The sequence below is a fragment of the Cyphomyrmex costatus genome, unplaced genomic scaffold (genome assembly GCF_001594065.2).
Source record: "Cyphomyrmex costatus isolate MS0001 unplaced genomic scaffold, Ccosl1.0 scaffold565, whole genome shotgun sequence".
NCBI lineage: Eukaryota > Metazoa > Arthropoda > Insecta > Hymenoptera > Formicidae > Cyphomyrmex > Cyphomyrmex costatus.
The window spans coordinates 541,058-566,883 of record NW_017279836.1 but is presented as its reverse complement, the minus strand read 5'-3'; the positions used below and the strand labels follow the sequence as shown (position 1 = coordinate 566,883).

General features: G+C 36.0%; 2 protein-coding genes across 2 annotated transcripts; one reads left to right on the top strand and one right to left on the bottom strand.

Annotated features, from left to right (window-relative positions):
• Positions 1-1,869: 1,869 nt before the first annotated feature.
• On the bottom strand, positions 1,870-10,528 carry msk (importin-7 msk). The gene is made up of 19 exons (XM_018546566.1): positions 10,313-10,528; positions 8,596-8,677; positions 8,345-8,507; positions 7,741-7,899; positions 7,505-7,661; positions 6,968-7,158; positions 6,685-6,858; positions 6,448-6,593; positions 6,215-6,378; positions 5,962-6,081; positions 5,511-5,837; positions 5,108-5,294; positions 3,696-3,919; positions 3,529-3,621; positions 3,224-3,450; positions 2,908-3,113; positions 2,465-2,737; positions 2,214-2,357; positions 1,870-2,097 (listed from the first exon to the last, which is right to left on the bottom strand). The coding sequence occupies exons 1-19, from the start codon at positions 10,394-10,396 to the stop codon at positions 2,030-2,032; spliced, it is 3,189 nt and encodes a 1,062-aa protein (XP_018402068.1). The 5' UTR covers positions 10,397-10,528; the 3' UTR covers positions 1,870-2,029.
• Positions 10,529-15,925: 5,397 nt separating this feature from the next.
• On the top strand, positions 15,926-24,100 carry Abl (tyrosine-protein kinase Abl). Its single transcript, XM_018546589.1, has 10 exons — positions 15,926-16,052; positions 16,892-17,045; positions 17,326-17,435; positions 17,597-18,603; positions 18,674-18,929; positions 19,399-19,533; positions 19,887-20,022; positions 20,102-20,229; positions 21,177-21,388; positions 21,636-24,100. The coding sequence occupies exons 1-10, from the start codon at positions 15,926-15,928 to the stop codon at positions 23,958-23,960; spliced, it is 4,590 nt and encodes a 1,529-aa protein (XP_018402091.1). The 3' UTR covers positions 23,961-24,100.
• Positions 24,101-25,826: the final 1,726 nt, after the last annotated feature.

Below are 25,826 nucleotides of genomic sequence, written 5' to 3'. Positions count from 1 at the left end.
AGATATCTTAACAGTTATAAGCTGTTACTATGGTTCTTATAACTAAATTGTACTGATAGACAAAAAATATTATTTTCATTTGTGACAACCATAAAGTTTTTTCTACATTCCAACAGTTGCAAGATAAGTATTCTGCTGAACGTGGTCTTTAAGACTAATGTTCATTACAAATAAATAAAATGTGTAAAGAGAGACTACTCCTTAATATGTGTGCTCCAGGTACACAATATTAAAAAATTATGAAACTTATTTTTTCGCATTTCTAATAATATTTTCATAAAATATATCAAATTCCGTATAAAATCGAAGTTAAAGTTCTAAGTTTTTAAATACAAGTAATTCCGTTAATTTAAAACAAATTAAAATCTATTGTATGTATTTTTTTCTGCGCTATCCGCTGTATTTTTGCATGCACCCTGTATATAGAGAATCTAAAACTGAATTTGAAGTAAATATCAACGATTAAAATTATTGCACAGCAATTTCTTGCAGCTTTACATGAAAAGCAGATAAGTCTCGTATTCGATAAACAGAATAAAAAGTTTAGTCGAGTATATAGAAGCATATATACTTATCAACAAAATGTTGACAACCTAGTTTCACTATCAAATAACATTTTAGTACAAACATGGACTTAAATACAAGATCACAATTTATACTTTGAAGCGACACGTACTTGACACATACGTCCTTTTGCATTCCGATATAAAAAGCTCTCTTGTGCAGTAATATCATTTCACTAACCACAGCACAGAACACCTCTTCTTTGTACGCCTTTATCATTTTGGGCTCTGATATTATAATTTATTTCTGCTCCGAGTTCGTCCTACGTAATAACATTACCTCATGAAAGAAAGAGCTCTGTTTAAATTTAATGCCTTTTATTATTATAAAATAGATATTAATTCATGTTGTATCATAAAAGATTAAGACCTAAGATTGTAAAGCTACGTTACAGAAGTTATTCAAAGTGCTTTGTTAAACCATTTGTGCTCTATCCTTCAGGGTACAGTTTGGACAGCATAAAATATGGCAGAACTTATCTTTTTCAAAATAAAGCAAGCTGTGCTGGGATTTATGTAAAGTGATCGGTAACTGCAGAAAAATGTTTGGCCATATATGTAATACAATATACATTCAAACGTAGACTTAAAAAAAAAACAATGTTTATTTAAAGATCTAAATTACTCTTATTTCTAAAGTTTTTTTATAGGCAACAATTTTTCAAATTATGTCTAGTAACCTTGACAAGTTTCATTTTTCCTTTTCAGCAGAATAGCTATTCGCAAATAGATCTGGAGAATATTCAGCATGATATTTTACTGAACTAATTGTTAATATCAAATAACATAGTTTATACACATACTCGAAAGCTTTTTTTTGATATATTTATACCAACAATTTAACATAAATTTTGTAACATATATTTTATAAACTAAGCGAATTTTTGTTTGTTAAAATAATTTCTTATGTAGGCAAATAATCGGAGAGTAAATATACATTTTATGTGTATGTGTGTATGTGTGAGTGTGTGTGGCGAAAATATATATCTAGCAAGTTATGTTAGAATTTTCTTAACTAAAGGTACTTTAAAGTTAAAATATTTCAATAGTATATTTTAAATTGTCAAGAAAATATGTTATAACTTGCTAGACGAAGAGTAACATTTTATTTGAATAAAAAAATATCGAATTTTTATTTATAATAAATGTGTAAAAGAAATGTGTAATATACATTTTCACATGATAATTAATTGTAAGTAGCATATCTGCTGTCTTTCCATAAAACAGTATGCATAAATGATCTCATAATGATAAAATTTTAAAATCGTATCGATATCTTAAAGTAAGACTGTACTGAATTGCCTTAATAATGTACAATTAATTTACACAAAAATAGTAAATAGGAAATGCGTCATATTTTCGAAATAGTCGTATAAATAATGTTCATGTGCCACAAATGTCCATCCAGATTCTGTATAATTTGTTTACTTACTTAGTTAACCTAAAATTGAAATGATTATAAGTCTTTATCGACTTAAAGGTGTTCCACCGAAGTTAAATGAAGTGGGCACAGTCTGTGAGTGAAAAACATATCCTAAAAAATATGAAAGAATTATAGAAATTAATAAAATAATATGCAGATTAAAGAAATACGCAGATTAATTATAGATCAATACAAATTCTCAACTATTAAAAGCAGTATAAGTTTACCTCCGCTCTGCTCGATTCTTTTACTCTCTAAAGCCGCTTTGCGCTGATCCGCCAGAAGAATAATTTCTTGTAAAGCTTTCTCTTGTTCAGGATTAAGAAGACTTGTTAAGGCTCTATACCACGCCACGTCGGATCTTTCAATATCTATTTAAAAATAAGAAATATACGAAATGTATTTTAATACATTTCAATGCATGAAATTTTAATCTTGAAATCAGTTTATATATATCAAATATTTTTTAAATATTTACTTTGTATGATTTCCTTAAAAATGACGTATTCATCTTGATTGGAATCCTCTGAATCTAAAGGTGTAGTATAGCTTTCAAGAGCAGTCTCTTCGTTACCGTCATACTCTGAGTCATCATCATCATCATCTGATCTATGATCACCGTGACCATCTTGTATAGTCGCATTAATGTTAAAACCATGTTGAGCAGATGTTCGTGTTATCTTATCTTGTAATTTCTCGAGATATTCTTGATTAGCATCATCTATATCGTCTTCATCCGATGATAAGACATCTAAAAATCGAATTTAATTAGTTTATATTTTATCATGTGGACTCTATATTTCATATTTTTGCTATAACTTTTAACTAAAAAGCATTTTTCTCTTATTTCTACTCATAGAATATATTACTAAAGTTTTATATGAAAAAATCTGGAACGCACTCTCTACACACAATATTCACCTTCGTCAATATCACTTTCCTCTTCATTTTCGTCATCATCGTCTCCGTCTGTGACTTTAGCGGCATACGCTCTTTTTAAACCTTCGAATAGCAAAATTAAGGATGGAATAATTTGCGTTGCACATTCGTTAACAGCAGGCGGTCGCGCAGGACCCATGCTGATTAATGTACACAGTCCAAGAACACACAGTTTACGATCGTGCAAGCTATAAAGAAAATCAATCAATTATAATTATCGCAAAGAAAATTAATATTTTATAAGTATTTATATTTTAATAATTTCATTAGATTATTTTTATACGATAACAATATATACCCTAAAAAACAATCAGTATCATTGATCCACTGCTTTATAAAACGCGAAGCAAGCGGCTCTGTTGACTGATCAAAATTTCCTTGTAATCTGTCCATTGTTTCCAGACAAAGTGCAGGATTGTAATATAAAGCGGCAATGACTACTTGAAGACACATCGTCCGCAACTCGGAAGTTTTAACTTCGCGCATTAAGCGTTCGAGGACTAATTGTACAAGTGACGGTATACACTAAAATCGAATCATTTTATTCATATTGCATTTAGTAGATAATTCATTTACACGTAATTTTTATGGACATTACGTTACCTGATCTATATGTCCTTTACATTGCAAAATTATAACTTCTAGTAATTTGGCAGCATGACACTCTGGATCTTCACCACCATCTCCAGTCAAAATCTACAATATATAATAGTTTTATTTAGAAACTAATAATACTGGATTTTGTATAAAGAGAATATTCTCTTACTTACAGTTTTACACATATTGAACATAGCAAGAACGTGATTTTCATTCGATAAAAACGCCTGAGTATCGACAGTGATATAATTATGAAGCGCAGGCATCATATCAGTGAAATAGTCAAAACCATCTTTTTGGAAGAGTTGATACATAAGTTCTAAGACTTTCCACATATCTTCAGATATACCTTTACCCGTTAGGTCGTAAACTAATGACAATGCTTCTTCGTAAAATTCTGTCATTAAGAAAAGAAAGCCATTTTTTTTAAGTACGCCCTTAATATCACTATATACATACATATATATATACATATATATATATATATATCAATCAGAAGTATATATAATTAAAAAATATTATGTAAGTACATATACAACTAAATATTATAAAGTTTGTGCTAAATGATGTAATGGTAAAAGATTAGTCTACTAACAAGAAAAAATTCTCGATTTAATTTCCAATTTTAATATCTCATATATATCTAACTAGAAAACATTATTCTGCATATGAAAATAATTTCAAAGACAAAACACCAATATTATTTGGTGTGAATTTGGAGAGATAAAAAAAATAAAATATTTAAATAAAAGACAGAACAGTATTCTTGAGCTTATTGGAATTTCACAAATTTATAAAGAAAATAATCAAGAACATTATACAGAGTTGCCACAAATTTGAAATCGTAAAATTTCCTGACATTTCCCTGATTTACTGACAAAAATTTGAGATTTTCCCTAACCTCGAATAATGCATACTTTGCAATATTTCTTGTTATTTCCAGCGATTGTACATACACGCACATTTTTTCATCAGGACTTCCAAAAAAAAAAAAAAAGATTGTCCACAAAGATCACGGCATGGTGTAAAGGCAAACAATGTACAGCTGCAGCTATTCCAATTTTCCTGACAAGTGTGCTAAATCCCTGACTTTTCCTGACTTCCCTGACGCATTTTTAAATTCCCTGTCATTTCCCTGACTTGTGGCAACCCTGTTATAGAAATACACTAATAAGTAATGTTAAGCGAAGAATATGATTATATATACTGAAATATTCAAATCCATGCGGAATTTATTAAATTCAAGTAAATAAGAATTTTCTTTATCGAACGTGAGCATAACATGACAGACAGCGCACTAGTCTGTCATGCCAGAGGTCCCAGGTTCAATCCCTAGCAAGAATCAAAATATTTGTGCTCGTGTCTCCTCTCGGAAAAGGCCGGCAACCTCCCCAAGGCCCACAAAAGACCTCTCAAAAAATCAAAACCGGCATAAAATTGTAGGTCCCATATGCTTGTGATAATTGAATAAGCAGCGTGCGCACCACGAACATATGAGAGAGATGTAACATAAGCCAGAGGTCTAAGACGCAAGAAGATTTCTTTATCAAAACAGAGGATAAAAATTTAAATATGAGAAACATACCCATTACGTTATGTCCAAAGATGTAAACGACTACTTGGAGGACGATCGGTTCGAGTTGCAACATGATTTGAGGGTGATTCTCCATTACCGTTAGTAGCGTTTCTATTGTGTTCAATAGGCCCATTGCTGTTATTGCCTTCTCATCGCTACCTTCGTCTGTTTCAAGTACTTGGCTAAATGTAGCAGCCTGGATAAAGAATATATAACACATGTTCTATCATATAAAATTAAAATTTAACAATTATATGAACTCTTAAATTTTAATATAACAAAGAAAATCAAGACTAATAGAAGTACAACGCAGTTAGAAAGGCGTAGTTATGATGTAAAAACTAGTGTAATTTTCTTTGTGTTTCTATAATTACTTTAAATTCTTCTCGCAAAATACTATCAAACTTCTTACCAAATGCTGACATACTTCCACAGCAATTGGAATTAATTGTACAGTATACGTGCAAACAATCTTCTGCATAACACTTGTCAGATCATCGTTTTCCGTTTGCCTTATGATGGTTAACAATTCAAGTGTTATTTGTTTAATTAACGGCTCGATGTACTTTTTAGCTTTTGGTTGTGATGAAAGCATCATCTGAATTGCTATGGCTGCTTCGACTTTAACAGGCAAATCAAGATCTCTCAAGAGGGCATTTGTAATTAATCCGACTGCCTCAACTAAAATTTGTTCCGATTTAAACTTAATTTCCCAGAAGTAATGCATCACCCAGCAGGCCTAAAAATAAAAATAACAATTATCACTGCATTAAATATTTTTTCTCATTTAACATCATTATGTAATATACTCGTAAAAAAAAATATATAATATATATATTGTTTCTAATTATCGTTTTATTTACTCTCGCTCGCATATGCCCATGGGGACTGTTGAATTCAGGAAATACGTATTGCAGTATCATTTTGTCCATTTGATCTTTGTAAACTTTCTTCTTCAACAAAACATCGGCTAAACTTCCAATCTAAATAAAATATAATTTTACATATTGCGTTAACAATGTACTAAATACATGTGCTAAAATAATAAAAAAAATGATATAGCATAGCCACACGACAAATTCAAATATCGGACACATTTCTGATTCATAAACGCACCATATGTAATGCACCATCTTTTTGTCTTGGGTCTGCATTTGGACTAGTTAACACCTCCACACAGAAATGCATCGTTTTTTGTAGCATATCTTTCCGTTTTCTACATGCCGAGTGCAACAAGGTTTGTGCCGCTGTAACCGGTGATACAAAATCTTCGAAAATATCTGAAAATACATTGATAAAAGTTCTCTTCACATTTTAGATTAATGCGTTTTAGGTAACTTTAATTTTACCAAATTTTACTCTGATGTATTCATATGGATCAGTATTCCACAATTCCTCATCCGCGGCAGAATACGAGAGAATGGGGAATAAAACATCACGTATAATCTCGAACATGTGAGGCTTCAAAAATTTCCAAGAAAACGCATGGCTCACACTAAGTATTTCGAAAAAAATTACATTACTTAAACTTTGCAAAGTCCAATATAAAACTTTCATTTATTAACATATTATAAATAATCCCTTACCCTTGATTGATATAATTGATTGATTGTTGAATTACCCTAGGAGAGATATAAATTTTTCTGCGATATTGATCCAAGATTTTTAGAAGAACTTCGAGAATACCGGCACTGAAGGTTTGCAAGTACCAATCAGAGAATTCTTTATACTCTTTGGTTACATTTCCTGGGCTACCATATCTATAATTAACAATGCAAAATAAGAAAATGAAATATTTTTCCACTTTCATTATTTTCAACTTATTTTTGTCACTTTCGAGTTTCGATCATCATTAATAACTTTAATTACCTTTCAAAAACTCTGTGTAAAATATGCAACGCCCACTTTTTACATTTCCACCAAGGCAATTCTACGCGTTCGTCATCATCAAGATCAGGATTATTAGTCTCTGGCGGTACAGGCCTATCAGCTATTTGTCTTATCACATCCATCCATTGTGAGAATACTTCTCTCGAAATAAGATCAAGGGGAAGTGTATACTGCAGAAAGAACCATCAAGTTTCAAGATATTTTCCTACTTTTAAGATCTATTGATAAATTCGATCATTCGCATTGGAGTGCACAATAAAGACTATTTTGTATAAAATATCTAAATATAGTATATAATCATATCTAAATACATCATATAATCAACTTTATCAATTAAATAATACACATATGTCCCATTAAGTAATGTGATATTATTATTGGACAATGAATCGCTCAAAATATTCGTATACTTTGACATTTAATTTTATTAATTTCATGTATACTATGTATAACAACTTTTGATAACACTAATCTAATGCAAATGACCGAATTCGCTATATTATACCTCTTGCATACCTGTGTAAGTGCAAAGAAAATTTTTAATATCTGTTTCTGAAGGAGAACAGACTGTTCAGATGAATCTGGCAATAAGCGTAATATCAATTGATAGATCATAGGGAGTAACAAGTTCATTGCTTCATTTAATGGTCCCCTCTCTTCTGCTTTCTTATACCTAGTTTCAGTATAGAAGCATTGGAATGTTATAAAATTATGTTTCCTACATAATGAAATAACAAAGGCATACAACATACTCGAAATTTTTAACGAGCTGATGCAGCGCGAGAAGAACACCAGGCCAGCACGCAGCATCGGGATTTTGAAGGTATATCGTAATTTTGTCCACTATTTGCGTCCATCTTCCAGGGAAATCGTATTTAACTATATTACTGATGCAAACTGCTAATTGTATTCTAAACATACAATACAGATGATGTTATGACAATTTTAAAGAATACATTTATATATCATTCCTTCACTTCAAAAGTGACACAACTCAAATAATATTTTTGTATTTACTATGAATTAATAAACACATTATTTTATTAATCATTACTAGTACAACTTAATTTTATTTTTAAAAAAATCATCAAATTGTCACAACTAATGATTTAAAAAAAGTTATAATTTTTGAAAGACTGAAACAAAAATGATAAAAATAATATTTCATCATGTTACGAATATATTTTTTTTGTTGATATATTATAAAATAATTTTTTATAAGTTAAATATAATTTTTTCTCCTTGGAGGGAGAGGGGGAGGGATTAAACTTAATTCCTCAAGTTGTCGCTTTTCTTTAAAAGGGTTCATATTTCTTTAAGGGTTCATATTTTTCAATAATTATTGATACAAGTCGGATTACAACTTGCCTAATTAAATCCGGAGCGTGTACCACAGCATCTACTATGGCATCACGTATCATTGCACGATCTTGCTCGTGAATACTAAATTCTATGGGCCCACTGTCAACTTCCTTATCACCCCAATGTGAAGTAATTAAATTTTTTAAATAAATTACACCTACAAAAATAATAAAACATTAAGTCTCCGAATTTATTGTTTGTCTTCAGTATTACATAACATAAAGAGATCACAAAGAAATATTTACCAGCTTGTCTGACAGGCATATCGACTTCATTTGACATTACTACCTGCAATAGCGTCGGTGCAAAACCAATAATTTTGTGAATCTGAAAAATTTAAGTACACACACATAAATTTATTACTTGTAGTAATATTGTTGCATTATTATTATTATTTTGATGTTACAATTCTGCAAGCTCATGGTAACTCATAGACTATACAAAATGCAAATAAACAATAGATAACATATACTAACATATAATTCTGTTCTTTGTAACAGAACTACTACATATTCATTGTACTTATAATAAAATAGATATATATTAAACATTTTTGTTCACACAACAGGAGAAAGCGAGAAAGTTTTAGGGCAGTCCAGTACAGAACAAGTCTGTTTTTTATAACTGAACTAGTGTATATACTTTAACTTAATAAAAAAAACTGTTTTTTTTATCTGAACTTTATGTATGGTTTATCTTTTCTTTTTTATTCTTTAATATAAGAAGAAAAGAGGCAAGATAAATGGTACAGTAAGAAACAAAAAGTCTGTTTTTTGTTCCTGCACTAGACTGCAATAGAACTCTTTTTTTTTTTGCTTTTGCCAAATATCAAACATATACCTACCTCATTTTAAGTTCTAAAAGTATACATTAGTTCAATCACAAAAAACAAACCTAAAGTTTCAGTACAGTTCAGTACAGCAACAAAGAACAGAGATATAATTTCTACAACTGAACTAATATTCTTTATATTTACATATGTTTGATATTTGGCAAAAATAAGGAAAGTTCTAATGTAGTCCAGTGCGACAATAAAAAAGACCAAAATATTACGATAAATATATTTCAATATTTGTTAAAAAAAACAAGAAAGTTGTAGTATAATCCAGTGCAGCAATACAAAATCTATCGTATCGACTTATTACACTTATAGTAACATCATTGCATTACCATTACCGCTTTAATGTTACTGTAATTCTACAAGCTCATGATTTATATGGAACATACAGAGTGCATAAATAATAGACAGCATATATGTAACACATATATATGTAAAGTATATAAAAATAATATGCTAGCAATATATATATATATAATACAGATTGCAAAATTAAAGGTCATGTTGGGACAATTTTGCTGAACAATACAACGTATGCGTTAGCATACAACGTGAAAAACATAGCCGATCTGTAAGATCTCGAGAATTATGTGCCATGTTGAGAGTCAAAGGGTACAAAAGCGCCCCGAAGACATCTTCGTCGCACGCACCAGGAGAGGTTAACGAGCGCGAACGTGAGTCCGCGTTGCTGTCCAAAAGACGAACAAACATTTATCCTAAAACTCGGACAAAAGGCGTCCCCTTTGCGGTCTCATTGACCTCTTTCTCATTGGACTAGCTTGCCGCGGCTTCATCAAGAAGAGTCTGCCGAGAAAAAGAATGCCCCCTCCCCTGCCTGCCGTCAGCGGCGGCGGGAACAGTGATGAGCACGCCGGCGTTATCCTCTCGACAAGGACACGTTTTCCGGTTTGATGACGATTCACGTGTGCAAAAACGGGAAACGAGGATCGACATGACATGACGAGGCCACATGTTCCCGAAGTGCTCGAGTTCGCCCTCTCTCTCTCTCTCTCTTTCCACCCCCTTGCACGCGCTCATTCTTTCTCGCTCGCTCCTTTAACCTTCCACCGGGTAGAATCGCAAGCACGTTTTCTCTTCGACAATTCGCTCGCAAATTTCCGTACCTGATTGAGCTGCCCCTCTGCCTCCTTTTGCTGCGCGGGATCGATCGTCGCCCGCAGCAGCTCGGTGAGCTTACGCGCGTCCATCGCTCCGGGCCGCCTCAGCTCGCCTCGTATTAATTAGACGCCTGAATTTTTGCGGATCGAATATCCCAGCACCGGACTTGACCCGGCGCATTCACCTTAATACTTGCTCCCTGGCTGGTCTGGCCCAGTGTGGTCACGTGATACAACAACATGGCGGCGTGGATCAGCTTTTGAATCGTCGCATCCGGTCATGAGGCAAACATCACGTGAGATGTGACCCCCCTATGGTGTGTCGGTATCATTGATACTGGCCCGTATTCAGAACGTATTTTTATCGATAAAAGAGCGCTTTTATCTCTGAAATTCTATAGTATACGTGACCTATTTTATAGTATACTATGACCTAGTTTACACCCAGCCGTCTAATCCCGATTCACTTCGAAGTGAAGTGGATTTATGGAATGTTTACACCTGATTCGCTCTACTCCGCTGAGATTGAAATCAGTCGAAACATAATCAGTTTACACCCAAGAAATTTCACTTCACTTCGAAGTGAATCGGGATCGAACGTTGTTAGCTCGTTCTGAATACGGGACGGGCCTATGAATAATATAATGAATATCGTCTAAAGCCCGTGTCACACTACGGATTGTGGACGCGGATCGGATTGAGATTGCGACACGCGCATCGGAATTCAGCCAATCAACACATAGCAGCTTTATTTTGATTAGCTGAATCCCGATGCGCGAATCTCAAACGTGTGTGAAGTCCCATGGAGCGTATCGCGCGTATCGCGAATCACGCGTATCGAAAATCTGACCAATCTCTGACGTTCCGCTATTTTCGAAATTTCGATACGCCGCCGTTCCGTCGAATTCATTATTGTAGCGTAATACGCGCCGAATATAAGTGAAATTGCTTGGTCTGAAAAAGTAGTGTCATGGCAGCCCTCGAGATGTGTAATGTTTTCGTAGAATCGCAAGATTGCGTTGAGTGTTGCATCATTTTTGGCAATATTTTCGTTTTCCTCTATTAATAGTTTTTCCTCTATCAATACTTTTTTTAAATATAGAATAAAGCTCATATGTTTTAATAATTTTATGATATATTTCCTGTTTGATGAAAGCATTATATGGTTGTGGTCTAGACGTTTTGTTAATAGCAACAGCAAAAGCAATATTGTTTTTTATTTCATTCTACACCTGTTAATTAAACCATTGCGAATTTTTTAATTTAATTATATTAAATAAATTAATATTTAATACAATTTAGTTACACTAGGGCAGAGTTGGGCATGTATTTAAAATACTTTTATTTAAAACACAGTTTTCGGAATAAAAGTAGATTTTATATTTTATATTTCAGCGATGTACATGAAAGTATTACATATTTTGTATTTAAAATTGAAAGATTGAAAGCTCTATGTACTTCGTAATTTAAATAATAACAATCTTCAATATCTTAGTATTTAAAATACAAAATACTTTCAATCTTTCATTAATAATACTGAAATACAAAATATAAAATACTTTTATATACTTGCATAAAATATAAAATGCAAAATATTTTTATGTACGCCGTTCAAATACAAAATACACGATACAATTTGTCTTACAATTATCATTTTCAAATAAAAGTATTTTAAATACATGCCCAACCCTGCACTAGGGTTACTTTTTGCTGCTGTCCTCTTTTTTTCTACGGTCCCAGTTATTCGTCCGCAAAAGTCGCAATTTTGTTCCGCTGTTTTCGATACGCGGTAATTTCGTTCCTATGGTCCCATGAAGCGAAATTAGCGTATACGGAATCGGCGGTTTACCAGTCAAACAACTGTTTAGACGAAGGCAGATAAAGGAAAGTAATGAAAATCTCTTCATGATTGGCTATCCGTCTAATTCGCTTACGCGAATTCCGCTCCATGGGACCATAGGGACGAAACTCTTGCGTATCAAAAACAGCGGAACGTCAGCGATTGGATCAGATTTTCGATACGCGCATCCGCGATACGCGCGATACGCTCCATGGGACTACACCCTGAAGTTGGCCCTACACTTTTCGAATTTCGGATTTTTCTTGATTGTGCTACGTTTGTGTCACATTGTGCCGCAAATCGCAACTCAATATCATCAACCGTTTCCGAAAAAAAAAAAAACAAAGAAAACGTTTTTTTTGCTAGCCTCGCACTTTTCGAATTTTGGATTTTTCTTGATTGCGCTTTGTTGTGCTACGTTTGTGCCACATTGTGCCGCAAACCGCAACTCAATATCGCATCAACCATTACTGAAAAAAAAAAAAAATGCTGGCCATAAAGGAATTTTTAGGAATTCAAAATTTCAAACCCGTGTATCTTGCGAACGATGCAAGATAATCGAATTCTGCGAGTTGTGTTGATTTGTGCTACTCGAAATCTACGAGAATCGTAGTTCGTAGGTCCGCCTGCGCGCGTGCGCGCGCGGGTGTGGGCTACCAAATCGTTTTATGTTGTATGTACCATATATGTAATACTACTATATCGCTAGTGCCTATAAGAGGGAGTGAGAGGAAGCGGTCCCAGAACCACGGTGCGGGAATATATATTTCCCTCTCTTTCTAAGAGTACTTTGAGTGTTGTGCGCATGCGTTGGATTGATTGCATCCGCCAATAGGAAAATAGAGTGCGATCAGTGAGATGACGCGAACAGGTTATGCTCGTTATGCTTATTAGATGTGTGCTGTTTTTACACAGGCAAAAATGGTGAAGATATGTTATTTATGTGGCAAAAAGCCTAATGCGCCTAATGCGACTGAAAACATTAGTTTGCATAGGTATGAAATAGGTATTAGTTTGCACTGATTATCATGAAATTTCTGTAAGGGATTGCACTGTATTCTTATATACATATAACATAACGGCAATTTTGAAAAAGTTTATTTCATAAAATTAGGATTAATTTATTTATTCCGACTAAACTGACTCTGTTAACTGTAACAAGGTTATACCCTGAAGCGGAATCAATCACTTTTTCCTTCTTCCTTACACATATATGTATATTTATCCTTCTATTTATTATTGATGGAGGGGATGATCCGACGCATGCGCACAACGTTCAAAGTACGCTGAGAAAGAGAGAGAAGTATATTCCCGCACCGTGGTTCTGGGACATGGACTTCTCTCTCATCTAGCCATATAGTAGTATTACATATATGGTATGTACATACAGTTTGCGTGAATGCAATAAGTTTCGCCCCCCGAGTATCGAATTTTAAATACAATCACGGTAAAGATACAAGGTGCGATCGAGTTGCCACTACGAATGCTTTGAAGCGTTTCTTAATTGGTCAATTTGTAAAGTTCTTTCTTCTGATTGGTCAATCAAACGCTTCAAAGCATTTGTAGCGAGACTTTGACCGTACCCGTAAACAGTTGCTTATTTCAAACGAGAGAGAACAAAAATTAGATATATGTCGTACTGACGAACAGCGAAACAATCGAGGTGGTTTGTGTCAAGCATTACATATAATGGCTACTTTCAGCAGACTTAACAGTTGAGTGAGCGCTCTCTGTTATTGGTATATTCTTCTAGATTTAAAATTTGATTAGATGATCTAAAAGAATACACCAATAACAGCGAGCGCTCACTCAACTGTTGAGTCTGCTGAACGTAGCCAATGGGCGCATTCAGCAGAAAAGAGCGCTACGAGAGCGCTCGCTGTTATTGGTATATTCTTCCAGATTTTAAATTCTGATTGGATGATCTAGAAGAATACACCAATAACAGCGAGCGCTCTCGTAGCGCTCTTTTCTGCTGAATGCGCCCAATGTTATTGTAATGTTTAAGATAGCAGAAAAAGCTTTAAGAATTAATCAAAACATATATTATTCAAAACTAAAAATATATATTGTTTTTTAATACATCAGTCTGAACGCTATCTTCCATCATACATATTTAATACTAATAATCATATCTTTCCACAAAAATTTGATCATCGAAGTCAATTGATAAGATTAATTTTGCAAATCTTTTTCAACATTTACATCTTAAACATGAAAGTGCAACATGTATAAATTTCATTCCAAGAGTAAAAATGAGGGGAACAACAAATTAATATTTTTTTAAAATCAATAAAACTGAAATTACATAAATGTTCAAAGATTTTAAAATTTTTTCAAGTGTTATTTACTACAGTACCAAAAAGCAGAGTATACTAAAAATTATTATAATATATAATGTTACGTATTTTTATTATTTACTCCTATTATGTATCTCTTATATAGTTTATCACTGTATATGCGGTAAAAATATTATAAAAATTACTATTTTATTTGTTATACGATAAAATGCGTTTACATTTTTTATTGATTTGGAGAAGGGTACTCTTTTCGTTAATATAGGAAACCTGTCCTCATGTATCCTCATGTATTTATCCTCAAACATGTCCAAAAAAATGTTTGCTCTAAATAAAATATAGAGTACTTTTAACAGAATGTGTGCATTTATATCATCGTGTTTTCAATTTTTTTATTCCCTCTTTCGATTCCCTCTCTCAGAATATACGGCTATACGCATGCGCGAAACGAAAGAAACGCGAGAGAATGAGTGCGTCCTTTTCTAAATGTGGACTACCCCCATTCCTCCAATGCGACCTCCAGTACTACTATCTCTATGGTTCGTGTTGTATATCTCGACTCCAACAAGTTCTAACGTGTTCTAACATGCTCTAACATGTTGGAGCTGGTTGGAGCATGTGACACGAGCCTGAGGAAAAAGGTTCACCGTCCGCTGACAAAAGAAGAAAGAAAATCCATACAAGAAAAAATTAACTGTGAAAGACGACCCTTTAAATAGACCTCGCAGCCTTACGATTGGTCGGTTTTCATACCCCCCCCCCCCCCACAGACCCCCCATGGGCCCATCTAAATTCTAAAGTTTCGACGTTCTCTTTTTCCAGTCATTTCCAGTTGCATTGCGTTAAATCTTTCGGATTAAAAATAAGTTGAACGTATAAATCAAGCATCAAAGAGAAAAGAAAGAAGCTGAACGAATAAAAAATTCGGTTAAGAATAAAGCGATTATTGGCACTTCTCGAAATCTACACACGCGGGACAGACAACCGAGCTTGGAATTAGGAGCGTGCGAACGAGGGCATCGCGGAGGGCACCGTGGAGGGCACCGCATGAGAATCCGCCCAGCGTCGTGCTGCCGCACAGCAATGCATCGACAAACTAAATAATCGACGTCAAAAGCTGTCAAATATGGCGAGGGGCAGCGAGAGAGAGAGAGAGAGAGAGCGGTAATTGACATGTAAAAATGTGAATGGCCCTGTCGCGACCCGCACTGTGATCTGCGCTTCGATCGGGTGGGTGGGTCGTCGCGCGTTCGTGCCCGACGATCGCGGTGTCTTCGCGTGGATCCAGGCTCCCGCGGACGACGGCGACGACGACAACGACGATCGACGACGATGTCGGGCCCGTCGCCGGCGCCTGTCGAGTGCCGGAAGTGAAGTGTTTCCCGGCGCGACCGCGAGGGCAGCCTGAACCAGGAGCCAGACAGGCTTCCACCCGCAGACCCAGGAAGGGAGGGCATGGTATGGTAATCGGCGGACAACGCTATGGGCGCCCAGCAGACCAAGGACAGGGTGATCCCCACCGGGTCCAACGTGCGGCAGACACGCAAGCTGCCCAGAAATCTCAAAGATACGCGCGTCATAGGCTCTAACATATTCACCGAGCACAGTGGTGAGAATACGCATCCTTATTGTTCTCTGCCTTGCTCCTACACCTCACCTCTTAAGAATGGTATCCTCAAACATATTCCACTAGGTGTCCGTATTAAGGCACGATACTTTTGTAACTCATAGTGGAACTGGCATGCTTTTCCTGTGACTGAAATGTTTTAATACTGTTGTACTCTCATGACTTGACACAATATGATGTCGTTATATCTTTATGGATTAATTGCAACGATAAGAAAGTAGTACTTGGAAATAATCTAAAGATCTGTCTTTTGTAGTTGATACAGTGTATATTTTGGAGCTTAAAGTGAAATAGGTATATGTTTCAGATTTGAGTAAAGCAAGAAGGAAAGTTTTAGTATAGGAGTAAAAAACAAATCTTGATATTTATTTTTTTTGTTGCATTAAACTATATTGGAACTTTCCTTCTTGCTTTCAAACATGTACTTATTTTGCTTTAAGTATAGGAAATATATACTAGTTTAGTTATAAAGAAATATCTCTAATTTTACAATAATGCTAACATGTAAATTAATATCCATATTGATATGTATATTGTTTAAATTAATAGGGATATTATTAGCTAAATGAAGGTTTGCAGTAGCAAGCATGTATACCTGTGTATGTTATAGAAAAAGAGATGAAAAGTTATCTACGTAAAGATTCATATATATGTGACTAGTTAATCATCCTGATTGCATGTTATTTTAAGTAATTATGAGATTTTCCAACACATCTTGCATTATTATATAAGCAAAGAGTTGCTTTAAGACTATTAATACTAGAAGTTTTTCTTTAGATATATTAATGGTTACAGAGAAGACTGTTTTCTATTTTTTACAGAGGCACTTTTGCAAAGTAGACCTCTACCTCACATTCCAGCATTGCCAGAAGGTGATCCACCAAGTGGTTCTAGTGTTCAATCAATTTCACAGCAAGCTAACATTCAACAGCATGCCAGTGTGTCCGCTAGTGGACTTCTTGAAGCAGCAAATAGGTCAGTTTCACTGTTTAAAGTCTGAAGGACATATATTATGCTTATATAATAGCTGTTTTATCTATTTCTGTATAAGATTATACTATAAAAGACTCTTATATAAAGTATCTGTAATATATAATAGGAAGATAGGGAGATGCTTATTATATATAGGGTTGCTTTTTTTATACACTTCTATTTATAAGATATAAAATCTTAAATATAAAGGATACATAAAGAATATTATCTTTATATCATCAATTAATTAGTTCTAGAAATAATATTTTCTATTTTTATGCAGATGGACTAGCAAGGAAAACCTCTTAGCACAAGAGGAGGATGATCCTCAATTATTTGTTGCCTTGTATGATTTTCAAGCTGGTGGAGAAAATCAACTTAGTTTGAAAAAGGGTATTAAATTTATCTCTAAATTTAATTTATTTCATTATATAAGTAAAATTAAATTTCATTAAACATGGCATTTTATTATATCATTTTAGATATGTAAATGTTGATTCTTTACAAGTATCACATAACTTAAATGTGTGTTATTTTTTAATTTTTCCAAACAGGAGAACAAGTACGTATCCTAAGTTATAATAAAAGCGGAGAGTGGTGCGAAGCTCATTCAAGTTCCGGGCAAGTGGGATGGGTACCATCAAATTACGTTACACCCGTAAACTCCTTGGAAAAACACTCTTGGTATCATGGGAGAATATCTAGGAATGCTGCAGAGTATCTGTTGAGTTCAGGAATAAACGGTAGTTTTCTTGTACGAGAATCGGAGAGTAGTCCCGGACAACGTAGCATTTCTTTAAGATACGAGGGTCGAGTGTATCACTATAGGATCAACGAAGATAGCGAAGGAAAAATGTTTGTCACGACTGAGAGCAAATTCAACACGCTGGCTGAGCTAGTGCATCATCATTCAATGCTTGCCGATGGCCTTATAACGCAACTGCTTTATCCTGCACCGAAGCATAATAAGCCTACCGTCTTCCCTTTGAGTCCGGAGCCGGACGAATGGGAGATTAACAGGACGGACATAGTAATGAGACATAAGTTAGGAGGTGGTCAATACGGCGATGTGTACGAAGCGGTCTGGAAGAGATACAACATGACTGTAGCGGTTAAAACTCTGAAGGAAGATACGATGGCGTTAAAGGATTTTCTGGAGGAGGCGGCCATCATGAAGGAAATGAAACACCGAAATCTCGTACAATTACTGGGAGTATGTACACGCGAACCACCGTTCTACATCATCACGGAATTCATGAGCAAAGGAAATCTCCTGGATTACCTGCGAAACGAGAGCAAACATCAGATTAACGCTGTAGTTCTGATGCACATGGCTACACAAATTGCGAGCGGCATGAGTTATTTAGAGAGCAGAAACTTTATTCACCGTGACCTGGCGGCCAGGAATTGCCTGGTCGGTGAAAACCATCTTGTCAAAGTTGCCGATTTTGGTCTAGCTCGTCTTATGAGAGACGACACTTACACAGCCCATGCCGGAGCGAAATTTCCTATTAAATGGACTGCACCGGAAGGTTTAGCGTATAATAAATTCTCCACAAAGGTACGGAAATTGTTAAGAAATATAATTATCGTGTTATTAGTTTATGAATAATGATTACTGATTGTTACAGTCTGATGTGTGGGCATTCGGTATCTTGCTATGGGAGATTGCCACTTATGGAATGTCCCCTTATCCTGGTGTGGATCTAACGGATGTTTATCATATGTTAGAAAAAGGCTATCGAATGGAATGTCCCCCTGGTTGTCCAACAAAAGTTTATGATCTGATGCGTCAATGCTGGCAGTGGTCAGCAGCAGAGCGGCCAACTTTTAAGGAAATACACCTTTCATTAGAAAATATGTTTCAAGAATCTAGTATTACCGAAGGTAAATGGATTATTCTAAATTAAAATATTTAAAACCTAAATTTTCAGATTGTTTTATTTTTTAAAAATACTTGAGAAAATTCGTCGAATTTTTTAAATTTAATTATAAATATTTAATTTAAATTTTTTTTAAATATTTCTTTAATTATTTTTTTGTAGAAAATGTCAAGCGATTAGCAATGGCACGTCCACATATACTCGCATACACATTCTCAAACCTACGAGTACATAACTATATTGTTATGAGTTTTTTCTCATACTATCTTATAGTATAATTTCTTTTATTAATTTAATTTTTTTTTACTTGCACTTTAATTCATTTAAAAATTACTGAAAAATTCTTTAATTTTTTTGAAATTTTAAAAATACTGGAAAATCCAGGAATTCTCCGAGAATTTTTTTACAAGATTTTTAATTACTCTATAAATACTAATTAAACATCGAGTTCTTATTGTTCTATAATATTGTAGAGGTAGAGAAACAGCTTCAAGGTGGAGGGGAAATTCCATTACTAGCATACAAAAAATCACAGACTGGTAGTACAGGAAATATACATGGACTTGTTCTTGTATCTGAACAATTATCTTCTTCCGGCATAACGCAAGGTAATGTTATAGTGTTGATAATGACTCAACTCTATATGATGCATTTGAACTTTTAAAGAAAAAGGTGTTAACTATAATTATAGTTTTTGTGTTGTATGTGATTAAAAAAGATAATTTAAATTTGATTTTTCTAAATTTTAATATATGTTCCAAAGGACATTGAATAATTTTATTGTTTTTGATATTCTTTTCTTTAAATATTTGGATATAATCTTCTAATGTAAAATAAAAATTATATCCAAATATTTAAAGAAAAGAATATAAAAAAATCTGTTATGATATATAATATATCTATAACATATTATTTATCCAAAATAGTATATTGTTTATCCGAGAAAATATATTTTATGTAGAAGGAGCCAGTTCGGTCACCAAGTTAAGTACTTTTATGGGAGGCTTGTCAAGTAGGAGTAATAGTAGTATGGTTCAAATGCGAAGATCCACCAATAAAAAAGGAAAGCAGGCGCCAGCACCTCCTAAGCGAACAAGGTACATACATTTTCTTCTTTTCTACAAAACATGCAATCATAATTCGCAATCTAACAAAGCTATGTGTCTTCTGTGACAGTTTGCTATCATCATGCAGTTCTTTTCGAGATTCTGCCTATCAAGAACAAGATCAGCAAAATATCGAAGTGAGCACTATGACACTTGACGATGGCACAGATCTAAATGGTATTGATAAAATTTTTGAAGGTATTCCACTATATCAAATTAAGTGTAATGATGAATGCACGAATGCTGCTTCCATTTGATTTCTTTTGTTAACTTTCAGTTGACCTTAAGTTTAATTTTGATATGCATCTCCGCCTACAGTGATTTACGGCTTCATGAATGTGGGTCATTCTCCTCGAACCAGTATGTATACTTGAATGTTGAGTACACACCGAATACTAATTTCCGGTATAATAGTATTTGGAATATTTTATTAATGCATACTCTCGAGCGTTTGCATCTCGTACATACTGTTAATTGTAGCTACAGTTCTTCGTTCCCACTTATACAAATAGGGAACGATACTTTATATATTTATCATACTGAGTTATAAACCCAACAGGTTTCCATATTAGGTACTCATGCATGATATTTGTTTTTGCAGAGGTACAAGTAGAACGTCATTTTTCTTCTTTGGTTTTAGATTCCTAGATATGTATCACTTTGATTTCTCGTTTAATTATTCTCATTCTAAAGATTGAGAAACATTCGAAACTGCGCAAGGGGCATTACTTATTATTTCGATGATTTTATCATCGTATAAAGTTCAACTGTGTTCAAGCAGTGTTATGTGAGTTTACTGAGCTTATTCATCATAAGAAATCATTCAAAAAACTAACACACATCATATACTAATTCTCATTTTCACTGATTGTTTATTGTCAACGACGTCACTTTTATCTAACTAATAAGATTACAATGAACACAATTTAAGGATCTGCTTAACTGAATGTCGATTAAAGGAGAATGACCCTAGGATGAATGAAGTGTGACTAGAAGGAAAAGCAGAAATTAAAGATTGATAGGCGTCGCAAATATTCTTTTCTTAGCTTTCCTCCAGAAATGTCTATAACGCGTTGTGCTTACATCTTGGAGAGATACATTAGCTATAGATTATATACAGTACACCTTATTAAATGGCGACTCAGGTATCACACGTGATCTCGTGACAATGGCTACACAGTCAATTACTACAGGAGGTTGCGATATGGACGACGACGGAGATGGGTCGCAAGGGACAGCAGAACATAACTTTGTTCCTCAACCGTCAACCTCGCCGGAACCAGTATCCAACTTATCATGCAATCAGAAACAAATTAAATCTCGACCTTACACGTCTAAGGAAGTACTGCCTCAGAAGGTACAATGATCTTACGTTGAGCGGTCACAATTTCAAAGCTATATAAATACTAGACACATAAACAATACCTTCTTTATCCACTTATGACATTAAATATTACCAGATACTGAAACGATATTTCTGTATGCGTTAAGAATCTCAAAGTAAAGTCCATTTCGATGGTAAATGCATTTAGCACTGCTTGAATAACTTGCGTTGTTTGATTTGAAGAAATGATTTCGCGATTTAAAATAAAAATCTATTTCAGCTGGTCCACGTGGGTGCGCTGGAGGTGCAAAATGTTAAGAGGGCGATCAACCGTTACGGCACTCTGCCAAAAGGAGCCAGAATCGGAGCGTATTTGGAATCCCTACGACAAAGCGGCATGCCGCCGAATCAGGAGAACATCGCCACATCCTCTTTATCCAATGCAGTCATGGAACAGCAGCAGCAAGATATCATCACCGCAAGTGTTGTTGATGTGATCCCACAGCACCGTTCCCTTTCACCTCGCCAGAATAATTTACGCAGTCAACCACAGATGACTCGCAGCAACTCTTCGAGCGGAGTGGTGAATACCTATCAGCCGCCGAACTCACCTCGCAGTCGTGCCGTATCAGGTATCAGGAAGACCAATACGGAGGGAATCGGCCTGCGAACTTTTCGAGCACCGAACAATTCCAGCTTCCGCACCGCCAGCCCATCGAGATCGGTTCAACCAACTCTGGCTGATTTAGAGTTTCCACCACCACCGGTGGATCTACCACCTCCTCCGGATGAAGCCTTTGATCATTGTGACTTACCACCACCTGTTACAACAGCGTCACCATGCGAGACATCTTCTTCTCACACGAAGATAGCGAGCTCTCCAGTTGGCCTTAGGAAAGTGAAAGCGGAATGGCGGAGCAAAGACGAGATCAGCGATCACGATCAGGACGATAGGAATAATGATGTGAGAAACGCGGAGCCATCAGTGAAGGAGGCTAGTTCGCGATTCGGCGTGAATCTGCGACGTCGGGAAACGACTGCCGGCGATGCGCATTGCGGTAGCGGCGGCGGCGTTGGTAAATCCGCAGATGAGAAAAAATTAGTTTATAGACCAAAGGAGACGGCGAGCAGTGGCGTGATTAAAACGGAATCGTTGGACGCGACGATCATGGCACCCGAAGAAGCGCCACCGCCGCCTCCGCCACCGCCGCCGCCTATCGACGATGCCGTAATCGGGACCGATACCACCGACCCCTTCGAGTCCAAACCTGGCATGAAGGAGATGTTGGAGCTCAAGTTGATCAACGAGATCAAGCAGAGTGCAGACATGAAACACGGTGGTACCGGCTCCTCGAAGAAGACCGGCAGCGTCGCTAGTAACAACGCGCCTCTGTCGGCGGCACCGCTCGACCCAGCGTCGCAGCTTCTATCCGAGTTGTGCGCCAGCTTCAGTATGGATTCCGTTAATAAGCAGCATATCGTCCCGAGCGAGTACGCGATCTCGATGTTGAAAAGCAACGACGTGTCCAGCGTTCAGGAACACGTTCACATGAATATACCGGGCGTACACCCTGAGAGAAGCAGCAGTCACAAGGAGATCCCGATGACCTCGCCGATTACGGAAGGCCACGTATTGAGTGCTACTAGCGTAGGTTTTAAATTGAAAAAGGTAGACAAGAGGAGTAATCCACAGAGGGAAGAGAATCCAGACGGTCAGATAATCGACTTCAAGGCTCGGTTGCGAAAGGTAGATAACATTGACAAGGAGAGGGCCGTGGCAGATGAGAGGAACAAGTCGTCGCGTTTTGACGATTGCACGCAGGGAAGTAACGTCGCGGATTCGGCGGATTCATCGTCCGGCGTAGATGACGCAAACGATGACAAGCGCCGCAGCACCGGCAGTATTAGTAGCCTTAAAAAATTGTGGGAGAACAAAGAGGCTTCTTGTGATAACCAACCACTTAGTCCTAAATTAAATGTCAGAGGGGCGAGTAGCAAACAGGATGTCGGCGATGTTGCGAGCGAGGACTCGCCAGAAGATCATAGCGGTGCCTCGACCAGAAGCTCGACTAGCAAAAGCGATCCGCGAGTATGGCCTCCAACCTCGTCATCCTCGGTAACTTTAGAAGTGGAAAAGCCGATCGTACCGGCCAAACCGTTGAAACCGCTCGGACCCTCCAGCAAACATTTTGGTTCCTCGATATATGCCACGCCGAATTGCAACAAATCGACGTCGCAAAGCGATGATGACGGCAGCAAGCAGATCAGTGGCGAAATGACGAAAGGGGCGAAGCATAGCGTGATGGAGATCTCAAACGTTATAGAAAACAGCATTCTAAATCTAAAGGGTAGTCCCACTATAGTCATGGCCAGCTGGTTGCAGCTTTCCGACAAGGTCGGCCTGCTTCATGGCATGTGCGTCAACCTGACGGACACCGCGATCGCGCCGCATGCGAGATTCCAATTCCGCGATCTGCTCACCCGGCTCGAGCTGCAGGCGAGGCAGTTGCGAGCTGCCGGCACACGTAACATCACCGAGAACACGAGACTCTTGTGTGACGTGCAGAACACGATAAAGGACGTGATAAACACGGTGCAGAGGTAAAGCCGCATCGGGCCGGCTGAAAAATCAAAACGAGCATCACTCCCTGCGAGTTTTCCCTGCACTCCACCCCTGTGATGTACCCCGATCGCAGAAGTCATCGCTCTCGTCCCTCCTATCTCTTTCTCTCTCTATCTCGCATCCGCTTGTGGACATATAGTATACATATATAAATTTATATAAATATATATCTAAGTCACTAAGTAAGGTTTTATCAAGGAATGAAATCTTTTTTTTGAAAGCATAGTAATTAATCTACGCGAGCGAATAAGAGTGAATTTAATGTGAATAAGTCCTTAATCTCGATAATACGACTGCATGATCGTTAGGGAAATTAATCCAAAGTTGCATGACACGTCGGTGACACTTCTCGATACGCAGTTACATAGGGACACAACATGTACAAGATAAAACGCAATTCATACGAGATCCTATATATATATATGCAGTAAAAATTCTATAAGTTCGTATACATTTACATCTCTCTGCCTGCATACCATCTATGCGCTTTTTTTGGAAGATCTTTAAGAGACCGCTATGATCAGCGTGTACAACTTACAGGCCTGGCAGAAATACGGCCTTAAAACGAGAAGAAAACGTATACACCATTGCATGATTGAATTTTTATGTCGAGACGTACGACGGTTTTCATATACGGTAGTAAATGTGATGATTATAGTTATTGTATGGAATAACCGATCAAGCAAATTCTCAGTAGTATATAATCGGCGTATTGGCGTGATTGAATGGGGGCATATTGAACGAAGACGAGAGTCGTGTCGCGAACGCGAAAATATCGAACACGCTAAACTATATCCTCGAATCGCTTACGTATCGCGTATATATAAATCGTTTTGTTTTACATGTAATTTTATACACACATCGTGCTTAGTATATATATATATATACATATTATACGCGAGATTTTTAGATTAGACTATACATATATATATAAATACGGACAACACACCTAACATAAGCCATTTCATGTGTACTGTGGGACAATATAAACGATTTTGTATTTGTATAGAGTAAGTTGGATATAACAGCTACAACACAACGCGATAATCGATTACGCCTATACGTAAAATTATATTCAAACAAGTCACAAAATCGAATGTAATTAATCAAACAATTTTTGAGTGTCGTGTGCTTCGATTCTTATCCACAATGGTATGGTTCTTCCAAAAGCACAATAGCGGAAATATTCGCCTGAAGACATCCATGTGTGAACGATTCAGTAAAAGTTAATTTACGGGAAGTGTGTCTTCAATAGACACGTTACGAATGAAATAAGAGAGCCAAAACAAAGTAAAGGAGCATTTATATTGGTCGCAACCGTATGCCGTAATCTCTAAAAATTGATTAATCACAGTCGAATATTCCTCTCTTACAGTCGAATGAGAGAGGAATACTCAACTGTGATTAGTCAATTCTTACAGATTACAGCATATGATTATGGTCAGTATAAATGCTCTTAAACGGACAAATAATAATATACGATATGTATTATCTGTGTGTCTGTACAGTATTTTCTCTACATGCTGTCGTATGTAATGAAGATTTTTAAACATCATGCATTTGTTACTCGCACTTATTCGTCTATATTGTCATTCATATCGCGCGCATACATTTTACATCTTTTAGATAAAAAAAAAATAAAAAGAAAAGAGTACGTTTTAGTAAGTATTATATATACAGTTAAATTTCTGTTATTTATGATGCTGTAATGTTACATAGTTCTACGCAGAGGTGCTTGTTAACGTCGACTGTATGCATCTCTGCGAAAAGAACAAATAAGTTAAGTTTAGTAGTTTGTAATACATCGACTGTAAAGCTATTACTCCTACAATAATGTACCGGATTGAT

Coding starts and splice junctions, on each gene's coding strand:
- msk (XM_018546566.1), bottom strand. CDS start 10,396: ATGGACGCGCGTAAGCTCACCGAGCTGCTGCGGGCGACGATCGATCCC. Junction 8,508..8,595: donor TATGCCTGTCAGACAAGCTG/GTAAATATTTCT, acceptor TTATTTTTGTAG/GTGTAATTTATTTAAAAAAT. Junction 7,662..7,740: donor CAGCTCGTTAAAAATTTCGA/GTATGTTGTATG, acceptor TACTGAAACTAG/GTATAAGAAAGCAGAAGAGA.
- Abl (XM_018546589.1), top strand. CDS start 15,926: ATGGGCGCCCAGCAGACCAAGGACAGGGTGATCCCCACCGGGTCCAAC. Junction 19,534..19,886: donor TTCTTCCGGCATAACGCAAG/GTAATGTTATAG, acceptor TATTTTATGTAG/AAGGAGCCAGTTCGGTCACC. Junction 20,230..21,176: donor TATTGATAAAATTTTTGAAG/GTATTCCACTAT, acceptor ATGGCGACTCAG/GTATCACACGTGATCTCGTG.